We start from the raw sequence: 17,721 nt of genomic DNA on the forward strand, positions 1-17,721 counted from the left end.
CCCAGTCCAAGGAGCTGGCAGGGGAGGAAAAAAGAGACCTGAAGGAAAAGGAAATGAAGAACAATCCTCAAAGAAAAATTTGGAATCAGGGAATGTTGAGTGGGAAGGGACCCATAGGGATCACAGAATCATGGAATGTTGAGTGGGAAGGTGATGCCTCAGGTTCAGCTTTTCTATTTTCACATTCTGTGCTGCTTTAGTGTGTGGGTCTGAGCTTCATATGAGGGGATGCTGAGCTCTGTGCACAGAGCAGGGAGACAAAACAATTCCTGCTCCAGCTGGGCACCAAGGACAAATGATCCAAACCTCAGCCCCAAGAGCACAAACCCCGTGGGCTGGAGAGAGAAAAACAAGCAGGGTGGGACTGCAGGGGCTAAAGCTGGAATGGGACAATGAACTGCAAGGTGCAAATGGAGCAGAACTGATCCCAGGGAGAGACCCCGTGCCCGGCCGTGCATTTTGGGGCCATTTTGGTTCATCTTGGGTGCAGGCCTGGCTGGGCTCTTGTGCTGCCCAAGGTGGATGCATGGAGGAGATGCTTTGAATCAATCCCTGCTTTATTCTGGAACTCCATCCAGCCTCTGCTCTAGGGCAGCCTGCACAAGGGACCCACAGGGATCACAGAATCAGGAATATCCTGAGTGGGAAGAAAGCCACAGGGATCACAGAATCAGGAATATCCTGAGTGGGAAGGGACTCACAGGGATCACAGAATCAGGAATATCCTGAGTGGGAAGGGACTCACAGGGATCACAGAATCAGGAATATCCTGAGTGGGAAGGGACCCACAGGGATCACAGAATCAGGAATATCCTGAGTGGGAAGGGAGCCACAGGGATCACAGAATCAGGAATATCCTGAGTGGGAAGGGAGCCACAGGGATCACCCAGCCCAACCCCTGTCCCAGACCCCCCAACAATCCCACCCTGGGCATCCCTGGCATTGCTGGCCACAGGGCCCTGGAGCTGTGGCAGCCTCAGGCTGTGCCCATTCCCTGTTCCTGAGGATCTGTTCCACCCAGCCCCACCAGGGCACGTGGGAACAGCAATGACTTCAGTGCTGTTGCAGCTCCCTGGGACAGGGACAAGATGATCCCCTGATACCAGCCCAGGTGAGCCATGCTGCAACCCTGGCAGGCAAGGAGCCTGCAGCAGCTGCCAGGACCTGGGAACAGAGCATTCCCAGAGCTCTGGGGAGGATTGTGGCTGCCCAGAACATTTCCCAAACACAGAGAAAGGGACCTGGACAAACATGAGTGCTGCCATCAGAGAATGGGAGCACAGGGAGAACATTCCCATCCTCGGGGAGGCTGATAAGGCTCAGGGATCAGGGCTGGGAATCAGCATGTCCTGCAGTCCCTGGCACAGCCTCTCCTCTCCATGGGAAGCAGCTGGTGCTGTCCCATGGGAAATTATCCTCCAGAACATTCCGAGTTAGGGATGCCAGGCCCTACCAGACACAAACACAGCACTCAAATCATCCACGTTATTTTCCTTGTTTTTCTCCAGAACTAATGCATTTTCATTGTTCTTGAAGTGGGAAGAGAGCAAGAATTAGCCACAGGCAACTGGAAAGGCATGAAAACCCCACAGAGCAGGTGTTTAAACCCTAAAGCAGGCGTTGGTAATCTCAAAAAGTGAGTCCAAACCAATTATCATTAGGATAAAACCAGAAATTATAGAAATAGTGTGAAACTGTAAAATCAAACAAAGCCCACGGTTATTGACCACTCAAAACTGATCCATCTGAAATGAGGGAGTAGAAGAATTGTGGAGAAGCAGCAGAAGAATAAAGAAAATGAGGTTTCATCTGGACAAAAGCAAGAAGAAAAAGGAATTACTGGTAGCTTGAAATGAGATTCAGCTCCCAGGAACAACAATATTAAAATGCTCCTCACTTTAGCAAACTCTTAAGAAAAACCTCAAACAAACAGAACCCAAAAATCAGAGAGAAAAAAGAATATTAAAATACAAGAAGTTATATAAGAGGCTTATGAAGTAAAGGGATTTTTTGCTGCACTTTTTGAAAGAGAGCTCTGAAAACTGCAGGACACACTTGGTCAACAATGGGGCAGCACAAGATATTGGATCCTTCTGGGGCTGACAGATGAAAGTTATGGAAGAGCTTTTGAAGTGAAAGAGGGGTGTGAAATGAATAGAAACTGGATCAAATTAAGAAGAACAGGAAATGTCTATTTTTTCAGGTAATGAGTGCCAGGACAAGAGGAAACAGCCAGAAGCTGTGCCAGGGAAGGTCCAGGTTGGACATGGACAGAATTTCTTCATGGAGAGGGTGGTCAGGCCTTGGAACTGGCCAGGACAGGGCTGGAGTCCCCATCCCTGGAGGGATTCAAAGCCCTGTGCATGTGGCACTTGGAGACATGGGGCAGTGATGGCCTGGGCACTGCTGGGGAATGGTTAGACTCAAGGGACTCAGAGCTTTCCAACCTAAATGATTCCATGATTGTATTTATTTTGACAAGAAAACAAGAAGAATGCTTGACATTCCTGTGATAACTCAGCCCTTGACAGCTCAGTTTCTGCCATGGAGAAACCTGAGGATGAACTGGACCTCAACAACAAAGTGAGAGCAGAGATAAGAACACACCCAGCTCACCCACTGCTGCCAGCTTTACCCATTTTTATCGTGGAAACAGGCACTAAAATGAAAAGAAAATGCAAAAAAGTCATTCCTTTCTTTGTCCCCTTTTGGAGCTTTATCCTGAGGGTCACTAAAACCAGGAGCAGCCCCTGGTTGACCCAACAAGGGGGAGGATTCCACACAAGGGTGGTGCTCAGTGACCTGCACAGGGCAGCCCTGGATGGCAGGAGGGGCACTGAGCCCTGGCCACCTTAGGGACTGAGCCCTGGCCACCATGGGGACTGAGCCCTGGACACCTTAGGGACTGAGCCCTGGTCACCTTAGGGACTGAGCCCTGGACACCTTAGGGACTGAGCCCTGGCCACCATGGGCACAGAGCCCTGGCCACCATGGGCACAGAGCCCTGGACACCCTGGGCACTGAGCTCTGGCCACCATGGGGACTCAGCCCTGGTCACCTTAGGGACTGAGCCCTGGCCACCATGGGCACTGAGCCCTGGCCACCTTAGGGACTGAGCCCTGGCCACCATGGGCACTGAGCCCTGGACACCTTAGGGACTGAGCCCTGGTCACCTTAGGGACTGAGCCCTGGCCACCATGGGCACAGAGCCCTGGCCACCTTGGGCACAGAGCCCTGGTCACCCTGGGCACTGAGCCCTGGCCACCTTGGGCACAGAGCCCTGGCCACCTTGGGCACAGAGCCCTGGTCACCCTGGGCACTGAGCCCTGGCCACCATGGGCACAGAGCCCTGGCCACCTTGGGCACAGAGCCCTGGTCACCCTGGGCACTGAGCCCTGGCCACCATGGGCACAGAGCCCTGGCCACCTTGGGCACAGAGCCCTGGTCACCCTGGGCACTGAGCTCTGGCCACCCTGGGCACTGAGCCCTGGACACCCTGGGCACTGAGCCCTGGACACCTTAGGGACTGAGCCCTGGCCACCTTGGGGACTGAGCCCTGGACACCATGGGGACTGAGCCCTGGTCACCCTGGGCACTGAGCCCTGGCCACCATGGGCACTGAGCCCTGGACACCCTGGGCACTGAGCCCTGGACACCCAGAGCCCTGGACACCATGGGCACTGAGCCCTGGACACCTTAGGGACTGAGCCCTGGACACCCTGGGCACAGAGCCCTGGACACCCTGGGGACTGAGCCCTGGCCACCATGGGGACTGAGCCCTGGACACCTTAGGGACTGAGCCCTGGCCACCATGGGCACAGAGCCCTGGCCACCATGGGGACTCAGCCCTGGACACCTTAGGGACTGAGCCCTGGACACCCTGGGCACTGAGCCCTGGACACCCTGGGCACAGAGCCCTGGACACCTTGGGGACTCAGCCCTGGACACCATGGGCACTGAGCCCTGGTCACCCTGGGCACTGAGCCCTGGCCACCTTCATCAAATCAACCCGGGCCACCTATGGGGACTCAAATCCTGGTCACTTTGGGCACTCAACCCTGGCCAGCTTTGGGGATTCTATCCTGGTCACTCTGGGGACTCAACCCTGCCCACCTTTGCCTACTCAGCCCTGGCCACCTTTGGGGATTCTGCCCTGGCCACCTTTGGCTACCCAGCCCTGGCCACCTCAGGCTGCTCAGCCCTGGTCCCTGTGGGGACCCAGAGCCCCAGCCCTGCCCACATGGCTCACCCAGAAGGGCAATTCCAGCTGCTGTGCTGCTCCCATAGCAGGAACATTCCCAGCATTAACGTTTCCTTTATGCCCTCCCTGCTCGTTTCTCTTTTCTAGGACAGACCAACAAATGCTCCAAAATGATTATTTTCATCCCATGTTGGGCTCTGATTGTTTTCCAGCAGCTGTGTCTGTTCAATCAGAAATAGGAACTTTCCCAAGGCTTCCAGTTCCTTCTTTCAAGGAGTTGCTGTTGGTCTTTACAGAAAGCACTAACAGAGATAGAGCAGAAAAATTCACAAGTATTTATAAAAGGAGCTTTTTTCCTCTCTTAGGATTGTGTTGAGTTTCCTGAGCATTCCCATGCCATTGGACTGCATCAGCTAGAAAGCCTCCAAGAGAATATTCCTAATTTCCCTCCAAGCAAGTCTGCACAATTCATAAATATCCTACCCTTGATTTCTCCTTTTCCTCACAGCAAAATCCTTCGGTTTTCAAGCATTTCTGGTTTATTGTCATTTACAAAGCCACAATGCCCAGAGCAGCTGTGGCTGCCCCATCCCTGGGAGCATCCCAGGCCAGGTTGGACAGGGTTGGAGCAGCCTGGGGTAGGGGAGGGTGTCCCTGCCCTAAACGGGATTTTAAAGTCCCCACAATCCAATCCAGTCTGGGATTCTGGGATTTTGGGATGAACATTTGCCTCCTGTGTGAGTGACTCCATGGAGGGGGATGAACCAAGGCCTGGCTCAGGATGTGGAGGTGCAAGGGCAGAGCTGTGAGGGTGTCCAGGAGAAGCCCTGGGCAGTGCCTGAGCTCACAGAGTGACCCTGAGAGCCCCAAGCTCCCAGGAGGGAGGGCTGGAAGTGCTGGGAACACCATAATCCTCTTACCAGTGACACAGGCAGAGAGAGCAGATTTGTGCTGCAGGGAACTGCAGCTCCTCTCTTTGGAAAGCACCCTGGAGGTGCTCTGCTCCTGTTTTTCAGCAGTGATAAACATTTTGTGCACTTTGGGATTGATGCCTTCTGGAACCATCCGTGGGCTGTGCTGGTAGAAACGAAGGGTTTTGTTCCCTGAGATGGCTTTGTGGATGCTCCTTTTGTTACACTGGCTTTGGTTGTAGGTCTGAAAGAGAAGGTAAATGGATAAATCATCTGCTGATTGATTGGTTTTTTCACAGCATTTGATCAAAACTAAAAGAACACCTCAGTGTCTGTGGGGTTTCTCATTATTTCCTGTTCCCTCAGCAAGGAGTTGTTTGGTTTGGGGTTTTTTAATGGACCAGAAGCAGGCACAGCACTGGAGAGTGAGAAAGGAGCACAGCCCTTGCCTGGGGGAAGTTACAAGCTGTCACTGATACAGGGATGATGTAAATTAGATTACATCAGAAACAGGGAAAGGAGCTCAAGCAAAAAAAATAAAAAAAGCCTAAGATGATTTGTTGATGTCATGAGTGCTCTGAGTCCTTTTAATTACACCCCATTTTTATTGTGCAATGGAGAAACCATGGCAAAGCTGGGGAATGTGAGGAGAGAAACTGGGGCCTCCCTCTGGAAGTGCCTCCCCAAGGAGGTTTTGGGCTCTGCTCCTCCCTGAGCCCCTGTGAGACCCTGAGTGTCCCAGGGGACAGCTGCCACCTGACAGAGAGCATTTCAGGGAGCAAAAATAAATAAAATAAATCATTAAATAAATAATTTCCCTGGATAAAACTGGAAGGGACCCACAGCCAGCTCTGATAAACCCCTCAAGCATTCCAAAAAATAACTTTTTAATCCTAGAACAGCCAAACCCCGGTGTTCTTATGGCAGAAAAACATGATGTTCCCAAATTAGCAGCATCACAGAGTTGTGACTTCACTGGCTTTTCCCTCCCCTGTGCTTCCCTGGGCTGAGCAGCTCCAGGGGACATCCCAGAGCCATCCCAGCAGCTCCAGGGGACATCCCAGAGCCATCCCAGCAGCTCCAGGGGACATCCCAGACCCATCCCAGTACTCCAGGGGACATCCCAGACCCATCCCAGTACTCCAGGGGACATCCCAGAGCCATCCCAGCAGCTCCAGGGGACATCCCAGACCCATCCCAGCAGCTCCAGAGGACATCCCAGACCCATCCCAGCAGCTCCAGGGGACATCCCAGAGCCATCCCAGCAGCTCCAGGGACATCCCAGAGCCATCCCAGCAGCTCCAGGGACATCCCAGACCCATCCCAGCAGCTCCAGGGACATCCCAGAGCCATCCCAGCAGCTCCAGGGGACATCCCAGACCCATCCCAGTACTCCAGGGGACATCCCAGACCCATCCCAGTACTCCAGGGGACATCCCAGAGCCATCCCAGTACTCCAGGGGACATCCCAGAGCCATCCCAGCAGCCTCAGGGGACATCCCAGAGCCATCCCAGCAGTCTCAGGGGACATCCCAGACCCATCCCAGTACTCCAGGGGACATCCCAGAGCCATCCCAGCAGCTCCAGGGGACATCCCAGAGCCATCCCAGTACTCCAGGGGACATCCCAGAGCCATCCCAGCAGCTCCAGGGGACATCCCAGAGCCATCCCAGCAGTTCCAGGGGACATCCCAGAGCCATCCCAGCAGCCCCAGGGGACATCCCAGAGCCATCCCAGTACTCCAGGGGACATCCCAGAGCCATCCCAGCAGCCTCAGGGGATATCCCAGACCCATCCCAGTACTCCAGGGGACATCCCAGAGCCATCCCAGTACTCCAGGGGACATCCCAGACCCATCCCAGCAGTTCCAGGGGACATCCCAGACCCATCCCAGCAGCCCCAGGGGACATCCCAGAGCCATCCCAGCAGCTCCAGGGACATCCCAGACCCATCCCAGCAGCCTCAGGGGACATCCCAGACCCATCCCAGCAGCTCCAGGGACATCCCAAGCCTGGGGCCTGGGGCTCACGGGAGCTGCCACGTGGAGAGGCTGCCCTGGGAACACGTGGGAGCCAGGGAATAAACACTGAGCTGACAGAAATTCCTGCCAATGTCACGCTGCCAGACCTGCACTGACTCCTTTCTCCCAGTAAAACATTTTCAAAAGCTTTGTGATTGACCTAAAGTGGTTTGATTAAAAACAACTCCAAAATTAAAGCAAGCAAAAAATCCCCAAACTAAAACAAAGGGAAAAAACCACACAAAAACCCCCAAACAAATTCCCATGAATTAATACATGGAAATGAATGATTTAGCTGCAAATTAAGAGATGGGGAAGAACCTCCACACTAAGTCACCTTCCAGTTCTGCTGAATTTAAAATCCCAACAACAACCCCAAAAGACACCCTCAAGGAAAACCAAACAAACCCACCAAGACAATATTGGTTTGCAATTAAACTTATTTCCTGACCTCAAAATAATTAAAAAAAAAAAAAAGTATACAATGACTGTTCTACCTGAGGGGAGATTCTGCTTCAAATATATCTGAGAAAATCTGGACAGCACAGTAATCCAAGTACTTAAGTGAAGCTCCAAGGAATTTAAGGGACTGTTTTATATCCCATTACAGAGCAGAGCTTTCAATAGCAACCAGCCTCCGTAAGCAGCACCAGAAAATATCTATTTACAAGCTCCACTCTGGTTTATCATTTTTAACTCCCATCCCTTCAAAGGGGAAACTTTTTTCCCCCCAGGGAGGATTCTTTGCAGTCTCCTTCAGAATTAAATCCCTGCCATCCACAAATCCCAAGCAGAGCTACAGCACTGACTGGAATAAATTAAATAATACCAAGAATCTGAAATTTTGGGTTTAGAATTGATTCACACAGATGTTGGATGTATTGGTGTGCACCCCCTTTCACTGGGGATGGCAGCAGGGAGTGCCCAGCCTGTCCTGCCCCAATCCTGCCCTGTCCCATCCAGGCCCCAGCTGTGGTGGGATCCCCCAGCTCTCAGCACATCTCCAGTAGGACATGGATGTCCCAAGGGACAGTCTGTACTCACAGATGATTAATTATGCTCTCTGCCTGAGTGCTGGGCTGCAGGAGCCCAGCCAAAGTGGATTTGCACCTAAGCCGATCTCCTCATCCTCACACGCAAGAGCGCGGCCACTAAAGCCAGCTCTGGGTGCCAGTGGCGTCACCAGCCCGGTAAGCACCAGCCTGAACAGCCACTGTCACCAGCAGCACCCCCAGTGTCCCCCCCAGCTCCAGCCCCCACCCCACACCTTGCTCTGCACCCTTGGAAAGCCCTGGAATCTCGGAGTTGCAGTTTAATGCTTGGTGACATGGCAGGCTGGGAGAGCTGGGGGTGTCACCTGGAGAGGAGAAGGCTCCAGGCAGAGCTCAGAGCCCCTGGCAGGGCCTGAAGGGGCTCCAGGAGAGCTGGAGAGGGACTGGGGACAAGGGATGGAGGGACAGGAGCCAGGGAATGGCTCCCAGTGCCAGAGGGCAGGGATGGGTGGGAGATTGGGAATTGGGAATTCCTGGCTGGGCTGGAATTGCCAGAGCAGCTGTGGCTGCCCCTGGATCCCTGGCAGTGCCCAAGGCCAGGCTGGACACTGGGGCACCCTGGGACAGTGGGAGGTGTCCCTGCCATGGCAGGAGGCAGAGCTGGAGGATCTTTCAGGTCCCTTCCAACCCAAACCACTCAGGGGTTCTGTGCTGGAGATTCCTGTAACAGTGAGTGAGGAGACTGAGCAGAGACTCCCTGGGGGCTGCAGCTTTGTCCCAAGGGACAGCTCTGAGCTCTGCTCCCTGCAACAGGGACAGGACCCAGGGAAGGGCTGGAGCTGTGCCAAGGCAGGCTCAGGCTGGAGATCAGGGAAAGGCTCTTCCCCAGAGGGTGCTGGCTCTGCCCAGGCTCCCCAGGGAATGGGCACAGCCCCAAGGCTGCTCCAGGGGGGTTTGGACAGCGCTGCCAGGGATGCCCAGGGTGAGGTTTTTGGGGTGTCTGTGCTGGGATGCTCCCTGAGTGTGGAATCCCCTGAATCCTTCCCCCTCGGGGAAATCCCCAGGGCACTGCCTTGGACAGACCTACCAGAGAGCTTTCCCCAGCTGGGCAGACAGAAAGAACTACCCCATGTAATCTTGCACAACACCATGATCCATCCCAGTTCCTTTCCCCTTATATCCCAAATTCTCGTGGTTTCTCCTTTCCCTGTTCCCTCATGGGTTGTGCAATCCCTGGTGGCTGACCCCATCTGTAGGGCAGTGCCCTTTGCCTGCCCCTTGTGCCACCCTGTCACAGACATCTTTTATGAAAAATCCTTTCCTTAGGATTTTTCTTCCTGAGAAGCTGAGAGGCCTCAGGAACAAAATGTAACCAATGGTTATCTGCTGCTGTGGAATGCAACAGGTGCATCTGGGATTGGGCTCATGTGGTTGTTTCTAATCAATGGCCAATCACAGCCCAGCTGGCTCAGACTCTCTGTCCGAGCTACAAGCCTTTGTTATCATTCTTTCTTTTGCTATTCTTAGCCAGCCTTCTGATGAAATCCTTTCTTCTATTCTTTTAGTATAATTTTAATGTAATATATATCATAAAATAATAAATCAGCCTCCTGAAACATGGAGTCAGATCCTCATCTCTTCCCTCATCCTGAGACCCCTGTGAACACGGTCACACCACCCCATGCCTCCCCTCCCTAACCCTGTGCAGTGCACATGGCCAGCCAGGTGTTTTGTCCCTGCTGTCCCTGGCTCACCCTCTCCTCGCGGCCCTGGGCCAGGATGACGACGATGCGGCCGTGGCGGCGGCGGCCGGTGCGGCCCATGCGCTGCACCAGGCGCACGGGGCTGCGCTGCGCGTCGAAGCACACGATCAGATCCACCTCGCCGATGTCCAGCCCCTCCTCGCCCACGCACGTGGACACCAGGGTGTTGTAGCCGCCCTCCCGGAATCGCCTCACCACCTGCAGGGACAGGGGGAATGGCAGCAGCAGCTCAGCCAGGAAAACTGAGCTGTATCCTTGTCCTGGCCTGGAAGATCTGTGAGGGACAGGGCAGTTCTCCTCTGTTCATGGGGCAGTTTGTTCTTGATCTCTGCCCCAGCCAATCCTCCCTGCAGGAGATCTCTGCTGTCCATGGCCACTGAGTGTCCCTGCAGGGCTGATCCAATCCCAGCATCCCATGGGGAGATGCTGCATTGCCCAGGGGAGGAGCCAAGCATTCCTACCTGGATCCAATCTGAGCTTTGGGACAGCCCAGCAGCCTTTGCCCAGTGCATTGCCAGAGGAGCAGCTTCTGCTGCCCTGCATGGCCAGAGGGAGCCCAGGCCCATCTGCAGCAGCCCTGGAGCTGCAGAGGAAAACTCCCCCCTTGTGCAGGATCCCTGCTCCAGCAGAGCCACAGCTGGCACTGCAGGAGGGCTGAGCCCCCATGGGATGGGGCTGTGCCACCCCCTGACACACAGGGGACAGCTCCTCTTCTGACTCTTTCAATGGTGCTTTTTTGTGGTTTGTACTATTGCATTTGTATTTTTAATTTCCCTAGTAAAGAACTGTTATTCCTACTCCCACATCTTTGCCTGAGAGACCCTTAATTTCAAAATTATAATAATTCATAAGGAGAGGGTTTACATTTTCCATTTCAGAGGAGGCTCCTGCCTTCCTTAGCAGACACCTGGCTTTTCAAACCAAGACAATTCTAAAAGGACATAGTTTGTCTTTTTAAATTTTCCAGCTGATACCTAGTGATCAAATACCACCCCAGTGTGACCAGCATCAGCATTTCAACTCTTTAAAATAAGGGAAAAAAGCACACCTTATTCTGTCTCCAACCATGGTATTCTTGTAAGACTGATCCTCCCAACTTAGCAGTTAAATATTTTAGGTGTTGTCTTTTTTTTTAGCTTTGCTAGGTCAGAATTTAATGCTAGATCTTATCTGTCATACCTAAAAGAAAAATGAAATTCCCACAGCACATATTCACATATTTCCCCAGATTTTTGACATTTTAATTTAGCAGTTGTTAATATAATATAAATAATATAAATTATAATCATTCTATTTATATATAATATGAATATAGAAATTATTGGTTTATTTTGCTCAGCGAGTATAATTTTGGATCCTCTGGAAACCACTGGACTCCACAGGGATTTACCAACGGCACTTACAGCTCAGCCACTGCCACACAGCCCATACTCCTGGAGTTATTCACACAATTAATGTCTATCACTAATCATCACTAATTCCTAGTCCCAGCCTCCTCTCTCCTCACCTCCAGCTGCTCCTTCTGGGTGAAGCCCTTGGTGCTCTTGCCCGAGGAGTGTCCCACGAAGGTCATGGCGCGCACGGCCGGGCTGAGCCGCGCCAGCATCTCGGCGATCTCCTGCACGCTGTCCCGGAACGAGGAGAAGATCATCACCCTCGTGTCCCCAGGGGAGCCCTCACTCCTGTCCTCACCTGCTGGATTGGAAAATGGCAGGTTTTAATAGAATCATCAGTAAAAAAGGATGGGGCACCCTCCACAAGTTACACATTCACAGCTCTCGTCTCACTTAATGGGAAGAGCAAATGGGCAGAAAATGCTCCAAGATCCACCTCCTTAAAATTCGTCTTTGGATCAAAGCAGGCTCTCATGCTCATGGAGAATGAGAATGTCTTTATCTGAGGCACCCTTACTAAAGTCACTTTGAAAAGCTGGGGTTGGATGGGAAGTGTTTTGGAATGAAGTTCACGATGCTGTTATCTCAATTTCTCTGGTTTAGGACCCTCAGGACAGCAGAACCATAATCCCAGAATCCCAGACTGGTTTGGGTTGGAAGTGACCTTAAATCCCATCCCATTCCCACCCCTGCCATGGCAGGGACACCTCCCACTGTCCCAGGCTGCTCCAAGCCCCAGTGTCCAACCTGGCCTTGGGCACTGCCAGGGATCCAGGGACAATGAATGGAACAGAAAGGGCTGGTGCTGTTCCAGGTATGGCTGATGACTTTGGGCATGCATTCCTTCCCTCTTCATCTCAAATGTAGGGTTTTTATAGTGGAAGCAAAAGGAGGGAGGCTGAGAGGACAGAAAGAACTCTGAATGGGAAAGGGACAAAAGGAGTGAACTCCATGAAATACATTGGGACATATCCTAAAGTTACAAACACAGAACTGGGAAACAAAGTTCCTGGTAGAAAACATCAGTCATTTCAAAGGTATGCTCAGAACACTGCATCCAAGAGAGAGAAAAAAAACACAAAAAAAAGAGGGAAGGGCAGGTCAGAAATTATCAGAACTTCACAGAGCACAAAGACCCAAACAGGCAAGATAAAAAGTGAACAAGATGCAAAACAAATGTTATTACTCATGTAATATTCCAAAGGCTGGAATCAAGAATCTGAAACATCCCAAAACCAAGGAGATCCGGGTGATGTCTTCATCAAGACGAAAAAGAAAAGAGAGAGAGAGAGAGAGAGAGAGAGGTGAATGTAACTGAAGGGTCTGAACTTCAAATTGATGCTCAGAGTTGTTAATTCTTATCCTCAGGCTGGATATCAGAATTTTCATGCTTGAGGTCCTTAAATGAGCTCATGGAACTCTGCAGCAGGGACTGAGGGGGGCTGCCAGGACAGACTGGGACAGGACCAGCAGGAAAGGTGGTAGAAATGAGTTTCCTATCCCTGTTTTACTCAGCTGTTAGAGCAGTTTATATCAAATCAATAAGGAGAATTTATAGGAAGTTTTATCTTACAGAAATCTTGTGGTGAAGTTCTGGAGGGGAAGATGCACAAACAATCAAAGCAATAAGGCAGCACAAGGGAGGAAATCAATCAGAGGGATATTCCTTGTTTCCATTCCCAGATTTTCATGAGCTGTTGGTACTCACCAGAACCTCCCTGTTTCCACGATCTGAAGTGTTCTATTACAATCTCCTCCAATTTCTTCAATTTTGGATGGCTGTAGACAAATTCCTTTTTCTTTTCCAGTGCTGGAAAGGAAATAAAGTAATGAAAGATGTAAATAAGCCTGCAACAAACAGGAAGGTTCAGTAAACTTCATTCCCTCCCACTGTAATTATCTGAGTCAGACCCAAATCCTGACATTGATATTTAAATATTGGTTCTAAACAAAACAATAAAATGCTGGCAGAAGAACATTTGTTAAACCCAATTTTTGAGAAAGTGCTGTTACTTTTGTTGGAGTCACACTGGAAAAGACTTACAGTGAAACAATTGTATTTTAACCTTCATTTTAGAGCAAATTAAAAACTTCAAACACAGAAAACTTCCTTGAAAGTAGCTAAAACCACAGAGGGAAGAGTGAGAGGGAGGGAGAGACAAAACATTGGGAATTCAATCTGGAATAAAGAGCAGCAGCCAGGGCAGCACAACTTTTAAACAGGAATATTCTGTCCCTGAGGGGGGAATCCTCACCTGTTGTGCTCTTGCCAGCACTTCCACTCTCAGGAGTCACAGCAGTGTCTGAGAACATGTCCTGAAGCTGCTGGTAGAGCTCCATGAAGTCCTGGTTGCGCCCCAGCTCGCTCTTGGTGCGGGACAACCCTTTGGAGAGAGTTGGAACATCTCAGGATCCCATTTCCTTTCCCAAACTCTGCCTTCAGCAAACCTCACTGTGCCCTGCCTCTCAGCCTTTGAGAGGCTTGAGCATGTCCAGAGGAGACAACGAGGCTGGAGAGGGGCTGGAACACAAACCCTGTGAGGAAGCCCTGAGGGAGCTGGGGGTGCTCAGCCTGGAGCAAAGGAGACTCAGGGCTGCCCCCATCACTGCACAGCTCCTGAAAGGTGCCTGTGCTCAGCTGGGGCTGGGCTCTTTCTCCAGCAGCACTGGCACAACCAGAGCACACAGCCTCGAGCTGCACCAAGGGAAATACAGGCTGGATAGCAGGAAAAGGTTTTTCCAGAAAGGGTGAGAAAGTTCTGGAATGGCTGCCCAGGGAGGTGGTGGAGTCACCATGGATGGCAGCCTGGATGTGGCACTGGGTGCCAGGGTTCAGTTGAGCTGTTGGGGCTGGGTTGGACTCCATGATCTTGAAGGTCTCTCCCAGCCCAGGGATTCTGTGAATATTCTGTGAATATTGGGAACAAAACACCAAATCCATCTGCAGCCCCTCATTCCTTAAGGTGTTTTGTGCCAAACCAGCCACACAGCAAGGTAAATGAAGGGGAGCTGACTGGAATGATGCTCCTGAGGAGATCTCACCTTTGGATCCATCCATGATTCCCCACAGGTAGATGAATAAGGAGCGGATTCCCATCTGCAGCAGCAGCTCGTACCCGTGGTACAGACTGATACAAAGGGCAAAGTCTCCTTCAATGATGCCTTGATGGATTCCCTGGGGGAGAAAAGCAGATTCTGATGGAGTTAGGAAGTGGCTGAGGAGCAGGAATCCCACTGCAATTCCTGCCCAAAACCAGAGTGACACCTGAGGAGCAGAGCAAACACCAAAGTGATGCCCAGGGAGCAGTCTGTCCATCAGAGCCCTCAGGGGACAGACTGCACAATGCTCAGTGAAGGCAATCCTCTTCCACCTCCAAAATGCTCTGCAAAATACCTCCATTATCTCCCAAAATTAGCTCATCAACCCTCAGACTCTGACAGCTGAACCATCAGCAGCCAGGGATTTCTGGCACATCCACCCAGGCTATGGAGTTAAGTCAGGAAAATTGCCTTGCTTACACTGAAGGAGATTTCCCACTGCTCTTTTTGAGGCACAGTCTTTTTTTTTGGCAATTTTCTTTAAGTTTACAAAATTTGACCATTCCATGAGGATTTCCCAAAAAACAGGAACAGAAATATACCTTTGAGGGGAAAATGAAAACTTGGCTATCAGTGATTACAATGTAAGTTCTCAGAGCAATTTCACTTAAATAGAGTGCCTGATCTTTTCCTTAACTCTTCTATATTGGCATCCAGAAATGTGGAACAATTAGGAATATTTTATAGATTTCATAAATGATCTTAAAGATCCCTTCCATCCCAAACTGTGCTGTGATTCTATTTTATTCCATGGCTAAAACCAGAAATCTACTTAAAATGTCTCCGGAAATATTGTAACAATGGATTATTCCTATTTATTCCCCACTTAATAGCATGAAATAAATAAAGAACTTACTGCATGTTGTGCAGAGGGGTTCTTCCTGTACTGATCCCTTGCCAGGATGATCTGGTACTTGGTCAGGCTGGGAATATCCCTCCTGGATAAAACTCCCACCTTAATCAGGCGCCCAGCAAATGCTTCCAGCACCTGCAACCAAAACCCAGCACAGGTGAAGGGGGGTGAGCCCTTTGAAATAATTTTATTTTTATAGATCCTACACAACAGAACATGAGCAGCTCATGGGTTTTATTTGAGACACAGGATTTTCCACAGGGAGCTGTGCTGAATTCTGAGTGCTGTGTTACTGTGCCAGTGCTGTGCCTCAGTGCAAGGTTCTCCATAATCAGGATGTTTTTAGGTTAATTCCTCAAACTCCTGCCAGAGCACTTGGACAAGGCTCTCAGGCACAGGTGGGATTGTTGGGGTGTCCTGTGCAGGGTCAGGAGTTGGACTCCATGATCCTTGGGGGTCCCTTCCCACACCCTCCTGCCCCAGGATAACCCTGGATCCACCCAGGAACTGAGGAGTGGAAAATCCCCTGGGATCTGGAATGGAACAAGGGCTGAGCCAGCAGAGAGGGACAGGAATGGGATGGACCCCCAGGTGTGGAACAGGGGCTGCAGTCTCTCTCACTGCTCTCACTCCAATGGCACTTGGATCCCAGAACACTTGGATTCACCTCTGAGGGGACCAAACTGGGTGAAGGACTGGCCAGCATGTCCAGGATCTGTGTGGAAGGGATGGGAACTGGGAGACAGGAGCAGAGAGGGACAGGCACAGGCACAGCAGCGTGTCCCATTTCCTGCAGAACCACCCCAAAACACAGCTTGTATTCCAACATCACATGTACCTGCTTTCCACCTCACTGCAGCAAGGACAATGACCTGCACTAATGCATCTTAATCCTGTTTTTCCTCTTTGCTTCCCAGCCTTAGGTGGTCAGGATTTTTCCACAGACTTAGTTTGGCCTGAGCACTAACTCTGCCATAATTGCAGTAATCAGATTTGTCCCACAAACCCTGTTTACAACCTGTTGGCCTCCTTGGCCAAAGGCCCCAAAAAGCCCAGTGCACAAGAGCAGGCTTCTCCAAAGCTCACAGTTTTCCAGTGCTACTTCCATGCACCCCGTGTTTCCCAAGTGTTCAGGCACTCCAGCAGCAGCACAGCTGCCCTGCCCTAAGAGGGCTATAGTGTAACAAATGCTTAATCCCTTTAGTGTCCCTTTAGCCCACTGAAAAGCATCCAACTAAACCAATAAAGCCAGGCCTAAGTCAGGCTTCCAACACTGATCCCAGCAGTGGAGTTGGTGGGGAGAAAATGTCCTGACAGGTACAGAAAGGCACATGCAGAGCCCAGTGTGTGTTTATCCCTGAGTAACAACACTCATCTGTTACTCTAGACACTCCTCCATCTGGGTTCCCAGATGCTGTTAGGATGCACAAATATCCTCAACATGCACATGCTGCTGATGCTCATACAGGGGCAGCTCAGTTCAACTTCTGTCTGCTTGCTTTGATTATTCCTATAGTTTAGTCTAAAAATTAGTTTATGATATTGTTCATTTATAGGTCTCCTTTTATCTTCTGTGTGTAGAACCTGTGTGGCATTAAAATGAAAAGAGAATCACAGAATGCTTTGGGCTGGAAGGGACCTTAAATCCCATCCCAGCCCTGCCATGGCAGGGACACCTCCCACTGTCCCAGGTAGCTTCAAACTCCAGTGTCCAACCTGGCCTTGGGCACTGCCAGGTTGGACACTGGAGTTTGAACAATTAGGAATATTTTATGGATTTCATAAATGATCTTAAAGATCCCTTCCATCCCAAACTGTGCTGTGATTCTATTTTATTCCATGGCTAAAACCAGAAATCTACTTAAAATGTCTCCGGAAATATTGTAACAATGGATTATTCCTATTTATTCAATAAATAAATATTTATTGAATGGCAATTCTGGCAATTCCAGCCCAGCCCCTCCCCACTCTCCCAGCCAGGAATTCCTTCCCAATATCTCATCTAAATCAAATCTAAAATCCTAAGGAATGGAGTGGGAGTAACCATCAATGACAGCAGCATTAATCCCACAAAGAATCAAAAATGCAAGGGGAAATCTGGAAGGGCTTGGGGAAGGTTGGGCAGCCCCAGCTCAGCTGTGCTGGGCAATCTCCACGCTGCCCTCCCAGGGCCCCAGGTCACTCACACTGCAGCAGCAGCAGCAGCAGCAGCAGGGTAAGCAGCTCCCAGCTGATAAAGGGAACTCACACACATGGAGCCAGGATTCTCAGTGCTCTGGGCATCTTGGGCTGCTCCTCTTCCCTGGGAGGGGCTGGGCTGGGATTGCCAGAGCAGCTGTGGCTGCCCCTGGATCCCTGGCAGTGCCCAAGGCCAGGCTGGATGGGGACACCTTCCCCAGGAGGAGCAGCCTGGGACAGTGGGAGGTGTCCCTGCCATGGCAGGGATGGGATTTAATTCCCTTCCAAGCAAACCATTCCCTGACTTTAC

The 17,721-nt window shown here is 51.0% G+C and overlaps 1 protein-coding gene across 2 annotated transcripts in view; it reads right to left on the reverse strand.

Annotated features, from left to right (window-relative positions):
• The window catches only part of FANCM (FA complementation group M), a 59,927-nt gene that overhangs the window by 20,369 nt on the left and 21,837 nt on the right, over positions 1 to 17,721 (reverse strand). Inside the window, exons 5-11 of one of the 2 annotated variants that reach the window (XM_077180898.1) lie at positions 15,237 to 15,368; positions 14,324 to 14,456; positions 13,537 to 13,665; positions 12,990 to 13,091; positions 11,395 to 11,579; positions 9,879 to 10,085; positions 5,122 to 5,356 (exon numbers count right to left, since the gene is read on the reverse strand). In XM_077180898.1, the coding sequence (XP_077037013.1) occupies positions 5,122 to 5,356; positions 9,879 to 10,085; positions 11,395 to 11,579; positions 12,990 to 13,091; positions 13,537 to 13,665; positions 14,324 to 14,456; positions 15,237 to 15,368 (1,123 nt within the window). Of the gene's footprint in view, positions 1 to 5,121; positions 5,357 to 9,878; positions 10,086 to 11,394; positions 11,583 to 12,989; positions 13,092 to 13,536; positions 13,666 to 14,323; positions 14,457 to 15,236; positions 15,369 to 17,721 lie in introns of both variants that reach the window. The other variant, XM_077180897.1, reaches the window with a different exon arrangement.

The sequence above is a fragment of the Agelaius phoeniceus genome, chromosome 6 (assembly GCF_051311805.1).
Source record: "Agelaius phoeniceus isolate bAgePho1 chromosome 6, bAgePho1.hap1, whole genome shotgun sequence".
Taxonomy (NCBI): domain Eukaryota; kingdom Metazoa; phylum Chordata; class Aves; order Passeriformes; family Icteridae; genus Agelaius; species Agelaius phoeniceus.